The sequence below is a fragment of the Cupressus sempervirens genome, chromosome 6 (genome assembly GCF_028749045.1).
Source record: "Cupressus sempervirens isolate cs-2001-9-10 chromosome 6, ASM2874904v1, whole genome shotgun sequence".
NCBI classification, from domain to species: domain Eukaryota; kingdom Viridiplantae; phylum Streptophyta; class Pinopsida; order Cupressales; family Cupressaceae; genus Cupressus; species Cupressus sempervirens.
The window spans coordinates 126,409,736-126,433,086 of NC_143123.1; the positions used below are offsets into that span (position 1 = coordinate 126,409,736).

Here is a 23,351-nt window from a genome sequence, read left to right on the forward strand (position 1 = left end):
CAGAAGAAAACCCTTTCAAGCCCAGGTCCCCATACTAAAGCTTGTGAACCTAAAGCTAAAAAGGAGACAAAACAAGCAAAGAAACAGGATAACTCAAGTAAGCCATTGGTTAAAACTTGCATTCCAATAAATCTTAAACAAGAACATATTAAGCAATCAATTGATAAACACCAATAGATTGATTCTTAAATGGAATTTGTAATGTTCCCAACTTGGTACCCACGCGAGTCACCCCCTTTATGGCAAACCAAGACTTGTATTGCAAGATGTGTTGGACATCCAGTGGAGGGAAAAGGAAGTTCGTACGGTCGCTTTAGATGTACGAAGGGCAATGGTAGAAGTTGAGTGTACAGATTGTTTGTAAGTATGGTGGAGGGAGATGTCATAAGATGGAGGGTGTAATATAGGGAAAATGGAAGGTGAGATGGAGGGTGAGATAGAGGGTAAATGGAGGGTGAGATAAAGGGGAAATGGAGGGGAAATGGAAGGTGAGATGGGAGGTAGATGGAAGGTGAAATTAAGGATGAGATAGAGGGGAAATGGAGGGGAAATGGAGGGAAAATGGAAGGTGGGATGGAGGGGAAATGGAGGGACAATGAAAGGTGAGATGGAGGCAAAATGGAAGGAAAATAGGAAGTCAAATGGAGGGAGAGGTGGAGGGGAAATGGAGGGGAGTGTACGGTAGAATTGGAAACCACTCTTTTGGCAAAGAAGGATGAAGGAATTGTATGGTGATTTGAGAATAGTCGTACAGATGGAATGTAAGGGTCTACCATACAATGGATAGAGGCATATGGTGGAGGAAGGAGGTAGGCATGGTAAGACTGGACGTAGGGGGAGGAAGGTAAGTATGGCATACAACTTTTGAAGGGAGAATGTACAACGGAGGGAAAGTGGGTGTTGGGTGGAAAAGGGAGGAGCCAAAGCCTAAATGATGCAAGAGGGAGTGGATGTTGGGTGGAAGAGGGAGGAGCCAAAGCATACAATGATATAGGAAGAACTACATGTAAGGAAAAGGAAAATGTAGTAGAGGGATGCACAGTGTATGAAGAATGTTGTACGTTGTTTGGGATCTTATCGCAATGTAAGGTAATAAAGTAAGCCTTCTGAGTTCGTCGCCAATTAGAATATACTATTAATATTCACCAAGGAACATAGGAAGAACATAAAGACATGCAATGTTGTCGCCAACTATTAATTATATTTGCAAACAAAGATGGTGCTCTGATTTTCCAGATTTGAGCAAAGTAATATAGAGAATGAAATAGGTGGGGGTTGAATCCCACTCAAACCCAGAATAGCCAAGTAGGGAAGATCTTTCACTTCCGAAATGGTGAACAATACAAAACTCCAACAGAAATTCGTAGTACAATAAAATAAAATAATTACATATTAAAAACTTCCTTCATGCTGGACATAAATATCCCTTCGGAGAAAACTGCTGAGGGTTTACAAAAGAATACCAACACGAAAAACACCTACAGATAATTCATAAAAATTGGGCCCTTGATTAAATAATTAAAGGTCCATTTATAACATTATTTAAATTTTGGGACCATTACATAATTAAAATATTTTAAAAATTGACAACATTACAAAATTTGGATGCACTGAAACTAGGTGACTAGCTAACCACTATATGGGGAATTGACTTCCAATTACACAAAATCCCAAACATCTTTATCCTGATGATTTTGCCTTAGCACATGAAACGGAGGAAATTCTAAAACGAGGCAGCCAACTGATGGAGGGACATCCATTGCTACTAGATAGGTGGATGCTGAATTTCAATCCTTGGAAATTCAAATTCAGCAAAAAAAGCAATTTGGATCAGGTTTTATTAACTGTTTGTAAAGTACTAGGACAGAGAAGTGTTGAAACAGATCGTAAAAGAACTAAGTGACCTACAAGCAATAGATGGTATTATTACAGATGAGGCAAGAGGACATCACGCCAGGTTCTATATTACAATCTCTCCCTTTGACCAACTTCTTGGGAAAATTGAGATTTAGTCAGAGCGGGGACCATGAAAACAAAGAACTTGTCATGAATCAATGGCTAGTCCACAACCCCTCAAGTCAGAACAACAAATGGAGGAGGCGGCAATACCATCTTACAAACAAAAACAAGGATTGGATTCAATTGAAAAAATGACTCTAAAAAGGCTATAAGAATGAACACGACTGAGAGGTCACCATGAAAGATATCATGAAATTTCCATCTTTGATCAAGATTGATCAGAACCTCTTAATGGTCGAATATAATCCTCCAACATATACTAAACCTAACCAAGGAAGGGATCAAGACACAACACACCATATGGAGGCTCATATACCTAAGGATGCTATATAATCAACATCAGTGCCTTTATATGAGATGGAATAGGATGTGGCGACAAACAATCAAAAAGAGGGAGCCAATGACGAACATTATAAAACCTAAAAGAACAGACGATATTGACACTAATGATGAAAGGGAGTCAGACATAGATTTGAACATTAATGCGCTCAAGTTGGGCATTGAGAAAACTCCATCTATAAGTAGGAGAAGTAGAGATAGTAGCAGAGCCAATTTCGTTCCCTCTCCTTAGCTAGCAGAACGAAGTGGCAAAGATCCAAAAAAAGACCCAACTTTTTATAAAGATCATGATCTAGTCCATAGAATTGTAGGGACTTAAGACTAGTGTCCAAGTTATTCTATATCCTCCAATAGTAGTGGATCTAGCATCCAAGCAAGTGCCAATGGTAAGACTTCCAATTTTTTCTCCTTGGGGGAAAAGCACCAAAAGGAAGCATCCTTTCCATAAATAAAAATGTCTCATTTAGAAGCAAGCACCCAAAAGAACCATTTGACCCTGTAGAGGCAACAATTCCCCTTGGATTCGGTTCACCTCGATTGCCTGTAATTGGAGCTAGCATTATCACTTGTTCCTATAAATGAAGGTACTAAGGAAGCAATTAAGATGGAGATAGCTATTCCATATCAATTGAGATTGTAGGATTACTTGACTTGTTGCTTGGCACAGCTAAATCCCTAAACAACAATATATTTGAGGGGCAAAACAGCCATAGAAAAACTTTGACATTAGGTGGACAATCATTGACTAGTATTGCATTTGGATCTTTTCAGAGAAAAGTGACAGGAACAAACTTGACTATTTAGACCCTCATTACCTTTACTATTTTAAAGCCCCCTACAATTCTATGGTGATGATTAAAGTAGAGTAGGTGGGTAGATATAGAAGTGGCAACATGGTGCCTTGCTATTATGAATGCTTAATCTACAACATCCCTTCCTTCTGCATGTAGTCAAAGAGGTTCTCGGAGTGGATACCAATCATAGGTATAGGCCCTAGGGTGAATACCAACATCACAAGGATGTTCTTGACTTTGGTACACAAGAGAAGGATACCTAAGGGTCGTGCCAAAAATCTTTGCCAATGAGTCTTCAAACATAAACATCTAGGTGACATAGTTCTAATGTTGGATAATGTGGATGGGGAGGGGAAGATTCCAGTGGTGACATAGTACTATCTTGGACTGAAGAGAGGCTACCACAGAGTAGTAAGGAGATTCCCCCTTGTCTTCTCGGTTGAATCGAAGAAGTTGCAAAACCGGTCAGGGAAATTGGATAGGAACTTAATGTTCCTCCAAATGACAGCCTCCCTCCTTCCGACACCCTCGATAGACTGGCTTCAATCTTACCATGTGTGTGAAGGCTTTGGATCTCTAGATGGTGAAGATTTGACTCTGAAGGATTTGGATTTCCTATGCCTAACTATGGGGAGGATTGGCTTGTAGAGGAGACAAGGGACGTGGAAGTGATTGCTCAAGGACCGACTCATCTAAGATATCAAGGCAATTGTGTGGTTAAGGCACATGCAATGCATGTAAAATGATCAATGCAAAACCATTGAAAGGGCTTGTTCTCACCCATCGCCATGTCCTATCAGGCACATCTGTGGGCGTAAGCCAAAGAGGAGCCATAGGTTCTCTTAGCCTTTGGTGGTGATGATAAAGAATGCCTTGGGTACCTTGTTCCTTGTTTCACCTTTTATTTATATTTCTAGGTTAATGCATCATAAACAGTTTTTGTTGTTAAGCTTTCTATAGGGTTGTTGATGCGAGTTTTGTACCACTTACATAGCATATTAGGATTTGAATATTCAATACGGGATATTAAACATGCAACTCCTCTCTTGAAAAGTTAATGCTCATGAGACATGAGTATAACTCCAATGTTCCTTACACCATTGGATACTCGCTCAGTTTTATCGATGTGATTCGCTGATAATCACGTAGGCGGCCTTACGTAAATTGTTGAGGATGACTTGAACTTTGGTGGGATGAAGGTGATGGTGGCTTGGTTTGTGAAATGTGCGGAAGCAGATAATGTTGATGGGAAAGCGATGGTTGTGGAAGGTGAATGGATGAGTTCTATCACTTTATCTACTCTAACTTTCTTCTCTCTAAACATCAACTACCCAACTACTCACTATTCTACTCCTATTCCTATGAATGGAAGGTTAGCAAATGGACGGGGATCGAACCTAATGAGAGCTGACCAGTGGCCTCACTTCCACAGGTGCAATGATTCAAAGGAAAAATAAACTAGCTTACCACACAAAGCTTCCCAACCAGCCGCTAGGATGCTAGTGTTCTAGTATTGGTCCCTATCAAACATTTACCAATCCTACCATACAACTATTCATCTACTTTAACTTCACTTAAACAACTTAAACAACTTGAAATGAAATCTAAGTGGAAGTAGAAAACATGCAATAACACCCAATGTTCTTGATCAACATGCCAATCGCAACAATGAAAAAGAGAGCATTTTGGTATTATCTTCGCAACAATTTCTCCAACACTTTACAAATGAGAGCAAATGGCCTTTTATAGAGGCCAAAAATACAACGGACGGTGGAGATCAAAACAAGATCAACGATCCAAATTGGATCCTCAAAACCCTAATTAGGGTTGCCACCCCATCGGCCAATGAGAAGCTGCCACCTCATCAATGGACCAATGAAAAAAGTGCAAAAAGTGGCAACCAATGAGAAGGTTCCAAAATGGTGGGCAATCAGAAATAGACACTTGTCCTATTCTAGAAGAAAGGGAAATTTGCCACTTGGGCTTACATCAAATGATCTTCTAACATAAATCTTCCTTTTTCTTTCATTTTCTTAGCTAAGGCAATGAACTTAGCTAGCCTTTCGTTAACTTCTTCCATAGGCGGACAAGGTGTGTGCTTCGCCTTGAGTTCCGCTGACTTCGCCACGCTATTCGCTGCTTGTAGTATCTTTTCGTGATCCTTCTCATATTCCTTTGCAAATTCAATAAAAGCGTTGAGAGAGGAAAGGGTGCCCAAATGCTTTCTCTTGATAGCAACCTTTCCCAACTCATCCAATCTTGATCCAAAATCTGTTTCATTGACATCCTCTTCTCTAATATCCTCAAAATCAAGTGCCACTATAAGCCTCGATGATCTATTAACTCCTTTCCTTCCCTCGCGTATCCAATTCTGCTTTAGATGAGTGTAATAGGCCCCTTGGTTATCTTGAAATGACTTAGTTGCTTGATCCATCATCACAATTGTCATGCCATTGTACTGGGGAACGTTAAATGTTTCCTCGATTGCTTGTTAGCCAATGCTGGCCAACACTATCTTCCCTTCATCAAAAATGATGGAATTACTGTTTAGATCAAATCTGGATGCACATTCCATAATCAATTTTGGACAAGGCAATGTGGGAGGAAAGGCCGCTACGTGTACAATTCCACTCTTGTAAATCCTTTTTGCCAAGGGGGATTGTCCTTCCTTCAATCTATCCCTCATCCGTATCATGTCCACTGTACAGATATTGGTGTCAGTTATTCTCTTCATTTTCGAGAAGAAGGAAGTATTGGGCATCATATCCTCTTTGTCTTTATTAGTGTTCACCCGCTTGGGATTCTTACTTGCACTATCATCCTCCATGCTTGTTGCCCTATTACGGGATGGTAGAGTGGTGGACAAAAGGCAAGAAGAACCAAGTGGAGCAATCCTTAGACTAGAACGAAAGATGGATGTCAGCTTAAGCACTCCTTGCAACTCTAGATGATGAAAATTCACCTTAACCGATAAACTTACAGCGACTTTTCGGAACCTAGGATATGACTTTCAAGAAGTTCAAATCCCTTTGCAAATTAGAAATTTACACTCCTAAAACTATCCAACACTTGCCTTCTATGCAAAAATCAAACTTTCATATGTATCTCTTCTCCCAACAAAATTGCCAAAATCTGATATAGAAATGCAGTCCTAAATAGGAAAAAATCAAACCCTCACCATGAATTGCCCAAAAATCAGAATCAGATCTGCCTCAATAAAATGCCAAGAATGGAAAATTTTGCCTTTGCCTCAAATTCGCCCAAGCATGAAGTCTGAAATCTGCTCAAAATCCTACCTAGGGCACAAATCGCAGCCCACAAATGGAGGAGAAAACCACCAAAATATGCAAGAATCTGCCCACAAGAAAAATCGCCAAGGTCTGAAAATGGAGAAATGCAAGCAAAAATTGCCCAAGCATGCAAAAAACTGCCTTCCACTAAATTCGCCCCCACAAAATTAGCCCAAATCTGAAAAAAAATCTGCTCCTCCACAAAATTCACCAACATGGAGAGGAAGAAAAATGATTTGTGAAAATGAAATGGGGAGGAGACTCCCTTTATAGCCAATTTTCTTCTCCTCAAAGCTGGCCAACCTGGTCTAGGAGAAGACAAAAAACAAAAATTAAATTCAAGTTAAGGCCCACAATTAAATACTTAGCTCAAAAAAATTAATTTTGCCAAAAGAAAATTGCACTTTTAAATTTACCAATTAGCTCCAATTGCAAAACGAAATTAAATGGCCTTGAGGGTGTTAAATATTTCCATTTAATGAGGGTTTAGTAATTAATACGTCATTAAATTTGGATTTTGCCTAACCAAAAGCCATTTTTTCAATATTAAATTACTAAATTCATTAAAAACTAAAAAAATTTCAAGGCAATTAATCCAATTAAAGCCAATTTTTTGCAATTTTCTACCAAATCGATTTTGCCAAGCTAAAATTAAAAATTAAAAATTAAAATTGCATTTAGAACCAAAAATCAATTTTTTGCAATTTTCCTCATTTCAACAAAATTAAAATTTTCACCAAAGAAAAAATTGAGATTTTTCAAAGACTTAAGTCTAATTAAAATTTCTCTTTTGAAAATTATCCAAATTTACAGAGTTAAAACCAAATTTTTAAAAGAAAACGTCTAAGTACAAAATTCACAACTTTATCTTGCCGAGTTGAAATTAACTCAGAAAATTATTCGGCCTAAGGATAAAATTGATAGCTCTGGAAAATCAAGTTGAAACTGGGTGAAAATAAGCTAAGCTTCCCAAATTTGTCCTAAAGGTGCCAAGGCGTGAAATTTTCAAAACTCAAAAATTTTGGGCAATCCAAAAATTTGCCGAGGTGATTAAAAGAAAAAGGGGGTCCCCAAGATTTGGGGCGATGTGTGAAAACCTCACAACAAGGGTTAGTATGGAATGTACATAGACAAGCATATGTATAGATTGCCAATTATGGATACCGAGGATCATTTTGGTTGTGGTTTAGTATTAGATGCCTTTTGTTGGTTTGAATACCTCTATGGTTTTAGGGTAGCAAAATGGTCTGGTTTTGAGTAAAGGTTCTCTACTATCAGAGATTTTTGGTACTTACATGTAAACATATGTAATTCTTGTTTTTTGGAATTAATATAAAGGGAGTTGGCCCTAACCAGCTATCGACTTTTTTTTTTTTTAAATATTTGGAAAAAAGAAGAATTACTATGTCCAGTTGTAAATTTAGGGTAAAAGATATTGAGGTACATTTGTTATAAAAATCAACATAGCTTTGTATCTGTAGGAAAAGCTGAAAAAAAATGTGATAATTTTTTCCCTACCAATATTGTTGAATCCTCTCAACTTGATATAAAGGCTCATATTGTCCCAAATGAAGCTGTCATGTGCCAAGTGAAATTAATTGAGCCATGCACTATTGCTTTGGTAGCTTTGATTTTAAGTTTGATAGTTTTTACAACTAATGCACCAAAACTTGAAAAAGTACTTAGATCTAAATATAATAAATCATTATATTGCAAGAAAAACAATCCCCATAGAAGCATTAGTTGTAGTGTAACAATCCCCATAGAAGCATTAGTTGTAGTGTATGCTTTTTGGGGGGAGTTCCATAATTCAATATTACATAAATGGAAGCATATAGTTGAAAACCATTAATAAATATATTAACAATTTCTATATGTATGTTTAATGCCCATAGAAGCATTAGTTGTAGTGTATGCTTTTGGGGGGGCGGGGGGGAATTCCATAATTCAATATTACATAAATGGAAGTATATAGTTAAAAACCTTTAATAAATATATTAACAATTTCCATATGTATGTGTGTGCGTGTGCGCTAACACAAGCACCAACAAATAAAATAATTAGTTTTTTGAATATTGTAACTTCTAACACTAGAAATTGCCATGTAGGAAATACTAACTATTTTAAAAAAGGATATGAATAGCTAAAAGAAAAATGGAGCTATTATCAATAATTGTAACTTTGTGTGAAACAAACAAATTAAAGGAAGAAAAAATCAATATAAGAATAACTAGCTTCCTTTTTGGTGTTTCAAATTTGTCAAACCATAAGAAATGAAAAATGGAGAAAAAGAAAGATCCACCTATTCATGTTTGTAGCTTTTTGATTTAGTAGAGGTGAAAAAGATTTCTTTCTGGAAAAATGCCATGTCAATGGCACTGGCCTCCTTTTTGACATTACCAAATCTGTCGGACCGTGCACCTGCAAAAATAAAAGATTAGGGGAATAATCAAATATATTTACAATGGTTTTTAAGCATGAGAACGTATTTAGAGACACTATTTGTATAATGAGCCTTGCAGGTTCACCGTCAATCTATGCTGAACAAATCCTTTTGTATTTTGAAAGTTCATTCACAATGATTAAGCATGAGAACGTATTGAGAGAAACTATTTGTATAATGAGCCTTGCAGACTCACCCTCAATCTAGGTTGAACAAATCCTTTTGTATTTTGAAAGTTCATGATTTTTTGTATTTTTTCAAATTTGTGCTTTTTATTTTCTTTTTTCATAATATAGATAGTGATTACAAATGTATTAAGTAAATGCAATTCCAAACTATTTATTTTTAATAATGCACTCATATGCATAACGTATACAATGCTCATACCTTTATTTCATAGTATAAGAACCTATTAATGGTAATCATCAACATTGGAACCCTATTGATGATGATTGAATGAGTGTAATGTCCCCTTATCGGGATAGTCATGACTGATACTTATATAGTCAATAAGCCAAATAATCATATTATTGGAGATAACTTTTATCAATAAGTAGGAGATAATTTCCACAGCAAGTCAAATTGTGATATTGCTAAGGCTGGAGTAGTACTGGGATGGGTGACCTCCTAGGAAGTCCCGGTGCTTCACCCCTGTGAGCATCACCTAGATCCAATGAGTGCTAAAATGTTCCATTTATTCTCATGAGAGATGGATTCATGTTGAATCACTACTCATGAAATATGGGTCAATGAGTTTGACGCAAAAATCACACAATTAAATCCAGATAGCAATATCACAATAACTTTTATCTTCAAGAATGAGACTTAAGATGTAACCAAGTTGCTTAGACACCAATACTCAATAGGTTTTCCCTCAAAGTTTACAGGTCCAAGTCCATTTCACAATAATTTATGTAACGCTGACCCCCACCCTCTATTGGGATACAACCATTAGTTGGAATTTACTTGAGTCTCTCCTTGATTTCATATTAGACTTCTCTTCTTAAATACTTGATAATAATATTAAGAATAAATAATAAATATTATTGTCCTCATCCTCTAAATAATGTAATTGTTCTATTTCTAATATTTGAAATGGCATTCTTGTCAATTATTAATTCTATTCAATATTTGTCATTATATTTAAATTTCATTCTATTTTATTTAATATTAAAAAAATATTTCATAACAATTATATGATGTTACTAATGTTAAATATAATTAATTTGAAGAGCCCTTATATATAATATTTTCGAATATATAAGTTGGGAAGTTTCCCCTGATTATCTTATACTTGTTTCTTTAGTTTCCTTATATCTTCCTTTACCCATTTAAATTTGCTGCTCATTATTTTATTTGTTTCAGACTTCATACCTTTTTGGAAGGCTTCAATTTAATGCTCCTTTAACTATTTTAATACTTCATCTCAATCCTTTTTAATACTTCTCATTGCTTTTTACATTGACTTTATTTTAATCTTTTCATGGCAATAATAAACCATGTCATGCATACGGAATGGGGTATATTCAACAAAATTTACTTTCCATTATTTACTTTTTTCTTCTTTGTTCCATCGGTGGTGGTAATGTTTTTTTAGTTTTTTTTGCCTTTAAATATATGATTTCTCCCGTACACTTTGCTAATCATCACGGTCTTTGACCCGTGGATTAAATAGTTTCTAGTTTATTTCTAATTACTTAATTATTTAATATTATGTTGATTATTTATTTAATTATAAGTTTATAAATGTTATAAATATATATATATGTTGATTAAATCAATTAGTAATATCATTTGATCAGTCATATGATATATTATAGATAATTTGTACTAGTTGTTTGTTTATTGATATTATATGATATCATATTTAATATCAATCTTAATTATATATTCATTAATTATAATGAGTATTATTATATATTTAAAGAATTAATTATTATTATTTTATTTATAGAATGGGATATTATAATGACAGATTTGTTTTCAACAACCAATGTAGGCCCTATATGCTCAAACACTTCCAACCAAGTACAGATTGCAGCCCCTAAAAGTGTGACGGGTAAAAGCACAGATCTATGTCACCGTTTAGGATACCAAAACCTATTTTGGTCAAAACTCATTTCTCTATCAAAACTCAATTTTTTTCAAAAACTAAAAATACCCTTTTATAGATCTCACATTCAATATCATCATTATCTAAATTTTTGAGTGTTTTGATTAGTTATAATATGTTATAATTTCAAAATATTATAAGTCGGTATTTCAACATTTCTAAATATGCTCTCTCAAAAAAGGAAATATACTAGTAAATGATATCAAAAAATTTAAAAATTATGTTTATCTCTAGAGGAGATAGTCCTCTTCATGAATATGTAATTTTTTTTCAAGAAGGTGTAGATATGATAGGGAAGTTTTGATAGGAGGAAAAAACTATTGAATTCTGATAAGGTCGAGCTTGAGTACTTATAACAAAGAAAATATACATCAAAAATAATTATTTCTTTTTTTGTTCCCTAGCTATACATATCATCTATAAGATATTTTCAAATCAAAACAATAAAAGATGATTTGCATATACTTATTTGATGGGAACTACACTCTATATTTTTTTCTGTTAGAAAAGGGACTTCAAAATGAAAGAAAATGAATATATTCTTACTCAAAAAAATTATAAAAATTATAGGAATAAAACTCATCCAATTCTACACATTTCATCAGTTTATATCATCTTCAAATTCTAAACACAAATACCATTTTTTTGTCATCAATGTTGAACTGTCGCATCTAATATCCCATTTTTTTATAAAAGGTGACATAGGTTTGTGCTTTTACCCTGACGCCAAACCACAAAACCGATTACAAATGTCCAAATTGAAACGCTGCTCTCCACGGGATGATCGCAGCCTTAATTCCCAATGACTATGTGCAATAACTCCAAACACCACATCAAAACCTCTATATAATCAGAGATTCCCAACTGTCCAATCCAAGCACTCGCATTGCACATCCAACAATGGCATCGGAAGTTGGCTATTCAAGCTAATAGACTGGAGTAGGATTCAAGCTGTACATCTGAAGTTCTCAGCTAGAGTTTGACAAACCATTATAGGAAACTTTAGACGAGGATGTTAGGAGACTGATGCAAGAACTTAAGCTTTAAAGGAAGCAGCTAAAGGATCTACTTCAGTTGACTTCCAAGGATCTTGGCCATATTGATACAGAGGGAGTAGATCATGTTGAGATGGTTTCTCTAGCAATAAAGAACAATAACAATTAGAGGACTATGATTCAAGTACAAGGCCTATATGCTAATACCTAGGCCGTGATATTTTTGGATTTATGGATACTTGATGTGTTTGGGATTCCCAAAGAGTGATACAAACTCTAACTTTGTATTTCAGACAAGTCAAAGCATGTGGAGATCAAAAATAACTATATTAAAGATATGGTATTCAATTGAGGTATATTAGCACTAATGACAAGATGACCGATATTCTCACCAAGCCCCTTGTCACAGTAAAGTTTGTGCATTTTCGGGACAAGCTTGGAATTGTGGAGAACGAAGCCCTTGCTGAAAGGGAATCTCAATTTCAGTAATTCCATGAGATGTGTTATAGTATATTTTTCTTTGAGAAGGAGAAATTTGAGGTGCTAGCCCTTGTAATGCATTTTTCTCTGAAGCGGAGAAACTTAAGGTGAAACTCTTGTAGCCCTTTTCTCTGAGATAGAGAAATTTGAGGTGTCAGCGCTTGTAATGTATTCTTCTATGTGAGAGAGAACTTTGAGGTGCAAGCCCTTGTACCACACTCTGGGAGTAGTCATGGTGGGGATCCACCCTCTAGGAGGAGTCATGGTGGGTGTCATGAGAAAATCCATGACTTTGCACTTGTGTTTAATTCACCCTCTAGGAGTAGCTATGGTGAATGTCATAATGAGATAGCTACATCACACAGACGTGATGTGCACTTTCTCTTTCCACCTTTTAAGAGTAGTTATGGTCAATGTCATGTGAGAGACTCAATAACACAACACTTGTATTGGCTCACCCTCTAGGAGTAGCCATGGTGAATATCATAATGAGACGACAACATCACATTGAGTGATTTCGTGATAAGCACTTGTTTCATTTGCATTTCTATTCATGTAAGTAGCCAAGATGGACCCACTATCTACGAGTAGCCATGGTAGATATTATTGCATAGCTCAGATATCGAGAAGGATTCCTCCCTAGTTAAGAGGGAATGTTAATGTTATAGTAGCTATGGTCGGATTCCTTTAGACCAACATAGATAACATAAAGGTTGTGATAATACTAATGATAGTGATATTATAATTATATTAATAATATAATTATTTTATTATTATTGTGATAATACAATTATTTTATAATTGTATATTATAACATTTATTGAGATAATATAATATAATTATATTCATTGAGATAATATCCATTTATCCTACCTAATCCATTTGAACCCTAAATTTGGAAGATGGAAAATGAGCGGGAAAATATCTTAATTTCCTAATTATAGGAATGTCTGGTTATGAAGCAAAGTTGTTATGTTCGAGAACCTAAGGGAGAGGAGTCAAGGGTTTTGCTTCATCAAGTGATCTAAGAGAAGAGTCTACAATGGCATGTTAAGCAAGAAAGCTTAAAGAAGATGAATGCTTGAAGGGTGAACAAGCTATCAGAGCTGCAAAGTATGAAGGCCAAGCAGAATTGAGGACTAAATAGAGATCTGTAATCTGCAACAGAAGTTGTAAGTTGTATCAGATCAAAGCTCTACTGTTACTCTCTAACAATTGTATTAGTTTAAGGTAAGTCCTTTGGATTAACATTGACCTAACAGTCATTTGTAAATCCTTTAACAATGTGGCATTCCAAGTGAATGGCCTAAAGTCCTCTAACAAGCCTTACTTGTAACAGGGTGATTAAAATCTTTTAACAGGATTACAATTAACAGTGTATATTACAACCTTTAACAAGGTTGGCCTTTCACAGGGTATCACTTCAGAAGAGTGAAAAGGAGTAGCATGTTACTGGTGGTTTTTCCCAAATTGGGTTTCCCTGTAAATCATTGTGTCAAGTGTGTTGATGAATCTGTTATGTTTCATGCTTTACACTTCTGCAAGTTGATTTGACAGTAACCTACAAGTTTTTAGTGATTGCATAAATGGATGCGTGCATGAGTATGAATATTTTATGGGTTCACTAAGCTGTGAGAAGTTTTATTAATACATCTAGACCTTGGATAACTGATTCACCCCCCCCCCCCAAGTTATTGTAAAGTATTCCAACAATGATTGAGTACTTATGTGTTGCATTCACGACAATGTTTTGTCATTGATGTCAACAAATCAGTTTTTTGGATAGTTCAGCCAGAGTTACAAAGGAAGATTCGTTTGGCGAGGTTTGTGGTCAAATAGTTATGTTATGCGCACTTGAAGGTATATTGAAGAATTTTTCCTAATGCTATGTCTATGTTCGCGGAAAGAGATTCAGATTTGCATGAGTTACAAAAGGTTTTGTGGAGAATATTCTCAAAGAGAGTTTTTGGTTGACAATTTTTGGTAATTGCATTGTATCTTTTTAGTGAGGCTGAGGATTGTTCAACGAGCTTGGATTATGGTTGAAGACATGTTCAGGATGCTATGGTTAACGTGGCAAAATCAGATATTCATTCTATGAGGATTTGTGAAGATTGTTCAGCATGTTGTTCCCAGGAAGCCGACTATTGATAAAATCATTATGGGAAGTATTATTTGTAATGTAACGTGTAACGTAATATCTTAATGTGGTCCTATACTATTCATTGTGAATTGAAAAAGCCTCAAGGCCAACTCAATACTTGTTTTAGGACATGGTATAAAGGAAAGGTTGTTATCTTGGTTGAAATAATCAGTGAGATCATTACATTGGCTATGCAAGCTTTGGATGTGAATTATGTATGATCATAACAGAGATTGATGTTGAGGATGTACTATGAGCTTCAAAGGAACTATTTGGTCAGTTCAAGTACTTGGATATGTTATCTTGAAGATTGTTTAGTGAAGATAGTCTAAGGCTATTTGAATAGTGGGTCAGTTGTCCTTCTTTCAACTCCTAATAGGGTTGGCATAGCTCCTAACAGTGTTGGAATCTCCTGATAGGTATTCAAAGTCTCCTAACAGGGACTCATATGTACTGATTGTGTTTCATTGGCTCCTAACAGAGTCCATCCTTTCACAAGGAACTTTTATATTAGTACATCATTTGGTGGATATCATTCATGCCGAGGTTTTCCCTTTGATCAAGGGTTTCCCTAATTCACATATATGGTGTTATTATGCATGGCTATCTTTCTATGGTTCTTGCAACTATTGTTTACATGTTTCAAATTTGATAAAGTATTTAAAAGTTGTTTTGAGCGCATAACTAATTCACCCACACCATGCCCCCTTTATCTTGGTGGACTTTACTTTCTAACAATTGGTATCAGAGCATCAAGTCTTTGAAGGATAAGTGTATAGTGATTGGCTTTCATTCATTGTTCTAACAACTATGTGCCAACAGGGTGCTATGTGCCAGCAAGGTGGGGCGCATTCATCCATTCTTGTATTAGCATTAACCGGCCAAATGGATCTTTCTTGTCTCATCCATGGACCGGACAAAGCGCAGCTTGGGGTGGGGAGCAGAAACCTCGGCGGCCGGCGGCTTATTTGCCATTGGCCGTAACAACTTGAGGAGATCCATGGCTTCTTATTTCAAGAAAGAAAATTCAAAGCTTGATGGGATAAATTATGACAATTGGAAGGAAAAGATGAAGACTCACTTGTTGTGCATGGGTCTGGAATTTCGATTGGTTACATTGAAAAGGAAGGATGTGATAGATAAACACAAACTTGACTCCTGTGAACAAGATGCTAAAGATCTATTCATGCAAAATATGCTTCCTAAAGAAGCATTTTTGTCAGCTCTTCCAAAATCTAAATATGCAAAGGTAAAAACTTTAAAGCTTGCACATGAAATTTGGATTACATTAAAGAAGATATTTTAAGATGATGACTATGCAAAGAAGTCTAGATATCAAAGTTGAAATGTATGTTTCAAGGTGCTAAATTGAAGGAAGATAAAACTATAAGAGGGTACTTTAGTAGGATATTTGAGATTGTTGCAGGAATTAGAAGTTGTGGTGGAACTAAGACAAAAGATGAGATTGTGTGAAAGATTTTGAAAACCTTAACACCTGCTTATCATCAGAAGGCACAAATGATTGAAGAAGTTATTCCTTGCACACCTAACTTACAAAAGAGACACTGCTTGAAAAGTTGCAGGCATCTGAATTGTGGATGAAACAAAATGACAAACTACCTAGAGTTGAGACTTTTTTTGTATGCAAAGAGACAAACCTACATTGACAAGGGGTACGAGTACAAGTGGAGATAATGTTAGAAAAGGAGCAACAAAACAAGAAGAAGACAAGAAGATTGATGGACTTGCCTTGTTTATGAAAAGAGAACCTAAAGGTAACATAATTCTTGTTTGTCGGACATGTAAAGAACTTGGTCATTATTCATCTAAATGTACTAAGAGAGAAGAATATCAAGCTTAGAAAACCTTACAAGTCTAAAATACCTAAAAGATCGCTTCTTTGTTAATGAGGATGATGAACTTGAATTTAAGACAGTAAATTTCCTAGATGATAGTGATGATGAAGATGATGAGATAGGATTTGTTGCTATTAAGGAAGAAAGAACTAAGAGAAGAAAAAGCCTTAATATCACATGTTGAGAAGAAAAAGTCTGATTGGATTATAGATAGTGGTTCTTCCCATCATATGATTGGAGATATGAACAAATTTGTTGAATTCAATAGCTATGATGGAGGAATAGTTAGAGTTGGAAATAATGCAACATGTCACATTAAAGACAAATGATCTATTACTCTTGATGGAAAGACTTATACTTGTAAATTTTAATTGATCTTATTTGGTGTAGACTTATCAAAGTGTTTTAGTTTGTATTGTATGTTATAGCAGACTGGTGTCTTCCTTATATAATGTTAGACTTTCTATATTCTTATTGTGATAATATCCTATTCTTATCTGAGATCAGTATGCCACGTAATTAATATGATTTTCAGATATGAGATAGGAGTTATATATATACATATTTGAAGCACAACCAAGTAGGGGCATGACCCTACGTGGTCATGCCTCAGTATGCATATAGACTAGTGCCAGTTCATAAGGATTAGTTAGCTGAAAAACAAAACAACATATATCACGATATGGGAGACCCGATAACAATGCAAATATAATAATAATCACGAGATGTCACCTGATAATCAAAGTAGTGTGACAGAGATGTAACCCATTCGGTGACAACTGTTTTAATGCCTATCATTATCTTGATATAAGTTTAATCAGCAATAGATAGTTCTCTCAAGTAACTGATATATATCTAGATGTAATGATAATGTATTTACAATGGGGATACGGCAATATTATCTCCCTTGCCCTTTCGACCTTGTCTTGTGGCCTACCTACCTCCAAACCTAGCAGGACTCGAACCAACCTACCTGAATAGGGGTAGGGGCCCGCCTAGTGCCATGCCAGGGCAGATTAATGTAGAGGCTCACTTACGGAGCAAGTCAGTGGCTACTGTAGATGCGGACGGGCAAGGAACCTCCGTATCAATTCTTTGGTAGGAATGGAATGTAGGAATGGCCCAATCCATGGAAGATTTCTTTTTACCCCCCATCCTCGTGAATGCTTTAACTTCTTCTTGCCTCCACCGGGTAAACTAATCAACTGTGCATTTTCACACTGGACCTTACCTGCCATGGATATGAAGGGAGATGCCATAACTATAGAGAGTCTCCCTCGACATCTAGATAGTCCACGGCAGAAAGTTCTCCTTGTCCTCGGATGTGCCGGATGGCTAGATTGATGCTCATCATGTCATCTTAGTTTTCTTTCCATAATGTTTCTTGTGCATGCAGCTTACTAACTACTGAGCATATGTTTCAATACTTTAAATGCTAACATTCTTAACACTCCCTCTTTAGCAATGAGGGATTGAAACTTCTTAATACAATTAAGCATGAGTCAATTATATCTGATAGAATATGGTATCCGGTCTAAAGAACCATAATAGCTGATTTTCATGGTGTCCGGCAAAATCTAGCCTAATAACCGTGATGGATATCAATGTGTCTGGTAGAATCCAGCCTAATAACAATGACACCAATAATTTTTATGATGTCTGGCAAGATCCGGCCTAATAATCATGATGGATATCAATGTGTCTAGCAAAATCCGGCCTAATAACAATGACACCAGTAACCTTCAATACTTTTGGTATTAAAAGGTTGGTCATCTATTGATAAGATCATCACCTTACAATAGAGACCTTTCAACTACAATAGAGACCTTTCAACACATATGAAAGATCGTCACCTTCCATTTAACAAGTTTGCAAACAATATAATTAAATATAATATTCATGAATAAATTTACAAAAAAATGTAATTACATATTTGTCATACCAAGTTTAGATCTAAAATACTCTATTTTCACTCTTGCAAGGGGTTTAGTGAAAATGTCAGCATTTTGATCACTTGTGTTAACATAGATCAACTTGATCACATTCCTGTCAACCATGTCTCTGATATAGTGGTAAGGAGTCTTGATGTGCTTTGACCGATTCTAGAATACTGGATTTGCAGAAAGTTTGATGCAACTCTGATTGTCACAATGGATCACATTGGAATCTAACTTCTTTCCAAATAATAGTGTCCTTAACCAAATTGCTTCAAGTGCTCCCATGGAGGCTGCCATCTATTCTGCTTCAGTAGAACTCAAGGCAACTATAGGTTGTTTTCTACTAAACCATAATATCATTGCTGATCCAAGACTAAAGCAACATCTAGTGATACTCTTACAATTTATGAAACAACTAGCCCAATCAAAATTAGTATAGCCATCAAGTTTGATTTCAACATTTTTGTACTTTAGTCCAAAACCAATAGTGCCACATAGATATCTCAAAATATGTGTAGCAACCATCAGGTGTATTTTCTTAGGTTCACACATAAAGTGACTTAGTACATTTGTGGAATAACAGATATCAGGCCTAGTGGTTACCAAAAACATGAAAGCTCTAATAATTTTTCTGTAGAGGGTAGGATCAAGAGATTTTGAATGTGTTGCTTCCTCTTTTAGCTTGTGTAGATTAGTTTCCATTGGAATTGCAAATGGCTTGCTATCCATCATCCTAAATCTATTCAAAATATCCTGAGCATATTTTCCTTGATTTAAGAATATGTAATCTTACTTTTGACATATGTCCAGACCCAAAAAATAATGTAGCAAACCTAGGTCTTTCATGTCAAATTCAGCAGCAAGATTTTGTTTGCATTTAGCAATAAGATGATCTTCACCTGTTATCGACAGATCATCAACATAAATAACCAATATGATCATATCTCCATTAGAAATTTTAAAATAGATATTAGGAGTAGCTTCATTTTTAGAGTATCCTAATTTGATGAGATAGTTGTCAATTATTTCATACCAAGCTCGAGGAGCTTGTTTTAGGCCATACAACGCTTTCTTTAGTTTACATACATAAAGATTTTCATTTTTTATCACAAAACCTTCAGGTTGTTCAATATAAACTTCTTCATTTATGACTCCATTTAAGAATGCAATTTTCACATCCATTTGATGCACCTTCCATCCTTTCGTTGTTGTTAATGCAAGAATTGCCTTGACTAAAGTGAAACGAGCAACCAGGGCAAAAGTTTCTTCTTAATCAATACCTGCCTTCTGTGATAAACCTCGAGCAACAAACCTTGCTTTATGTTTCTCGATGCTCCCATCTGCTACATATTTGATTTTACAAAGCCATTTAGAAGAGACAACAGATTTGACTTTAGGTCTAGGTACAATATCCTAGACATCATTTTTTAGTATTCATTGATGTTCTTCAACCATAGCATCTTTCCATGCCTAATAAGCAAGAGCTTCTTCAACGGATGTAGGTTCAGATTTAGTGAGCTCAGCTACTACTGCAGTATAACATGATTTATTTCTGGTTTTCTAAACTTCCTTAGTAATTTCATCTGGTTCAATATCATTTTCTTCAATCATTTTTCTTGCCCACAAAGGTCTCTTTTTGATATTTGAGATGTTTCTATTTTCTGCATCTTGTACTAATCTAATTTCTTCTGATATATTCTCCCTTTGAGTTTCAGATTGTAGACTTTCATCTAAGCCTATAGAGGGCTCATCATCTATGCTTATAAATAGTTTTATGGCAGTGTTTTCCTCGAATATGACATCTCTGCATACTTATACTGATCTTTGTCGAGGAACATAGACTCTGTATCCTTTTGAGTTTTCACTATACCCAACAAATATTCCTTTCTTTCCCTGATGGTTCTAACTTAGTTCTTCTTTCTTTAGGTATATGTATATACATAGGACAACCAAAGATCCTGAGATGACTTAAATCAAGTTTATTTCCTGTAAAGACTTCTTCAAGTGTTACATTTTCTAGAATGGGGTGTGGACATTTGTTTTGTATGTATACAATAGTATTAGTGGTTCCCGCCCAGAATGAAAAGTGTAGGTTTTGATCACGAAGCATAGCTTTTGCTACTTCAACAATAGTTCTATTTTTTCTTTCTGCTACCCCATTCTGTTGAGGATTATAAGGTACTGTATACTCCCTCTTAATCCCAACAAATATACAAAAGGCTTTGAAATTCTCAGAGGTATATTCTCCCCCATTGTCAAATCTTAGAGTTTAAATTTTCTTTGACACTTGATTTTCCACCAATTCTTTGAATTTTGATAACACCTCATTTAATTCTTTAACTCTTAGAAAGAAGATCCAAGTCTTCCTAGAGTAATCATCAATGAAGGTTATGTAATAGGAGCAAACTCCTAGAGAGAGAGTTGGCATGGGCCCACATAGATCAAAGTGTATTAGTTCTAGGATTGATTTAGACTTGTGTTCACTTGATTTAGACTTGTGTTCACTAGGAGGGAAAGGTTTTTTTAATGTTCTTTCCTAGAGCACATCCTTTACATATATGTTTAGGATTTAGGTTTGGAATTCCAGAGGTGATTTTTTCTATCTTTGGTAGTGAACTGAAACCAATATGCCCAAGTCTTCTATGTCAAATTTCATTAGAGTTTGTTATTTCATGATTAAGAGCTTGATTTTGAATGTTGCATAGTTTATATAAGGTCCCATCTCTAGTTCCTATGGTGATAGCATTTTTTAGACTTGAGTTTTTAGGCCAATACAAAACTGTCTTTGTTGAATGTAACTTGAAATCCTTCATCCATTAATCCAGAGATTGAAATTAGATTTCTTTTTATTCTAGGTACAAATAAAACATCTTTCAACCTTAATGTAACTCCAATCCTTAATTGAATACATCAGGTCCCAATACCTTTAACTGGATGAGTGAAGTTGTCTCCAATAATAATTCCTTCAGATCTGTAATTTTCAAGTGTTTCAAATTTGTCCCTGAATCCTGTTATATGTCGGAAAGCACCACTATCTATTATCCACACACTTTCATTAGAGTTTATCTCACTTGATAAAGTAAAATAGAATAATAGATTTTCATCTTTCTTACTTTCGGCTAAAGAGGCTAAGATTCTTTCCCTTTCAGAACATTTACTGAAGATATATCTGAATTTCTCACACTTACAGCATTTAACTTTGGAGAGATCAGTTTTGTTGAACTTATTATTCTTTTTCTTATAGTCATGTTTCGTTCCTTTAAACTTCTTCTTTTGCCCTTGATGATTTGGAGCTAGAAAAAGAGCTTGATTTTCTCCCTCTTCATTTTAGACAATACCTCTGGAAATCAATCATGACTCCTAATGTACAATCAGTCTTTAGTTGATCAAATAAAGGGATTGAAGGTCTACTGACAACTTGAATGAATGTTTCCCATGATAGTGGTAATCCTCTAAGTGCTAATATAGAGAGTTCTTGATCTTCTACTTTGCTTCCAATGGAATTTAGATGATTTTTAATTTCAGAGATCCTTCCAAAATAAGATGAGATTGTTTCTCCCTTATTCATTTTAGTATTCATTAGTTGATTCTTCAGAGTAATCAATCTACTTGAGTTGTTGATTTCAAATGCATTTTTAATTCTTGTGAATACTTCAAAGGCTTTCTTCAGATTTGATATGGAAGGAAACATGTGATCCTTTACGGAGCCTACTATGATTTTCTTGGCTTTATTGTTTCGTCTTTTCCAAGTGGTTTTTTCTATTTCATCTTCAGGAATTGGAATATCAGAGTCAACGGAGGATTCTAGTTCTAGTTCTTCAAGAATTGTAATAATCCAAATTTTCCATGAAAAGAAATCTACAGCATCTTCGAGTCTGTCTTCTACTCTTACATTATTTGACATGTTTGATTTTTAATAGTCTCTCTACCAAGTAGGCTCTAATACCATGTAAATTTTAATTGATCTTATTTGGTGTAGACTTATCAAAGTGTTTCAGTCTGTATTCTATGTTATATCAAACTGGTGTCTTCCTTATATAATGTCAGAGTTTGTATATTCTTATTGTGATAATATCCTATTCTTATCTAAGATCAATATGCCACGTTTTATATGATTTTCAGATATGAGATAGGAATTTATATATATATATATATTTGAAGCACAACCAAGTAGGGGTGTAACCATACGTGGTCATGCCTCAATATGCATATAGACTAGCACCAGTTCATAAGGATTAGTTAGCCAAAAAACAAAACAATATATGTCACGATATGGGAGACCTGATAACAATGCAAACATAATAATAATCACAAGATGTCACCCAATAATCCAAGCGGTGTGACAGAGATGTAACCCATTCGGTGACAATTGTTTTACTGCCTATCATTATCTTAATATAAGTTTAATTGGCAGTAGACAATTCTCTAAAGTAACCAATATATATCTGGATATAATGATAATGTATTTACAACGGGGATACGGCAATATTAAACAAATAGTAATTACATTATATATATCAATTACTAACTACTGAGCATATGTTTCAATACTTTAAATGCCAACATTCTTAACAATACTGAGAATGTTTACTTTGCGGATGGATTGAAACATAAACTTTTGAGTGTTGGACAGCTTGTTGACAAGGGATATCACTTGCAGATTACAAAGAAGACTTGCATTATCAAAGATATTAATCGCACATTGATGGGTACTAGTAAAAGAACAAGAGTTAATGTATTTCATTTGAACCCTTCTAAGATCACATGCTTGGTTGCTGAGGTGGATGACAATTGGTTATGGCATAAGAGATTTTGTCATATTAGCTTTGATAACATTGTGAAGGTAAGTACAACATTTGCAATCAAAGATCTGCCTACGATTGTTAAACTTCTAATATGATTTGCAAAGGATCTGTGTTGCCAAAACAAAAGAATAATTCAT

At 35.1% G+C, this 23,351-nt stretch overlaps 1 protein-coding gene across 6 annotated transcripts in view; it reads right to left on the reverse strand.

Moving 5' to 3' along the window:
* The window catches only part of EMB25 (DEAD/DEAH box helicase), a 246,607-nt gene that overhangs the window by 189,947 nt on the left and 33,309 nt on the right, over positions 1 to 23,351 (reverse strand). For all 6 annotated transcript variants that reach the window (XR_016352771.1, XM_089787043.1, XM_089787041.1 and 3 more), the window contains one exon: positions 8,745 to 8,863. Coding sequence is in view for 5 of the 6 variants with exons in the window: in XM_089787043.1 (XP_089643169.1) it covers positions 8,745 to 8,863 (119 nt within the window). In the remaining variant the exon portion in view is untranslated. The remainder of the gene's footprint in view (positions 1 to 8,744; positions 8,864 to 23,351) is intronic.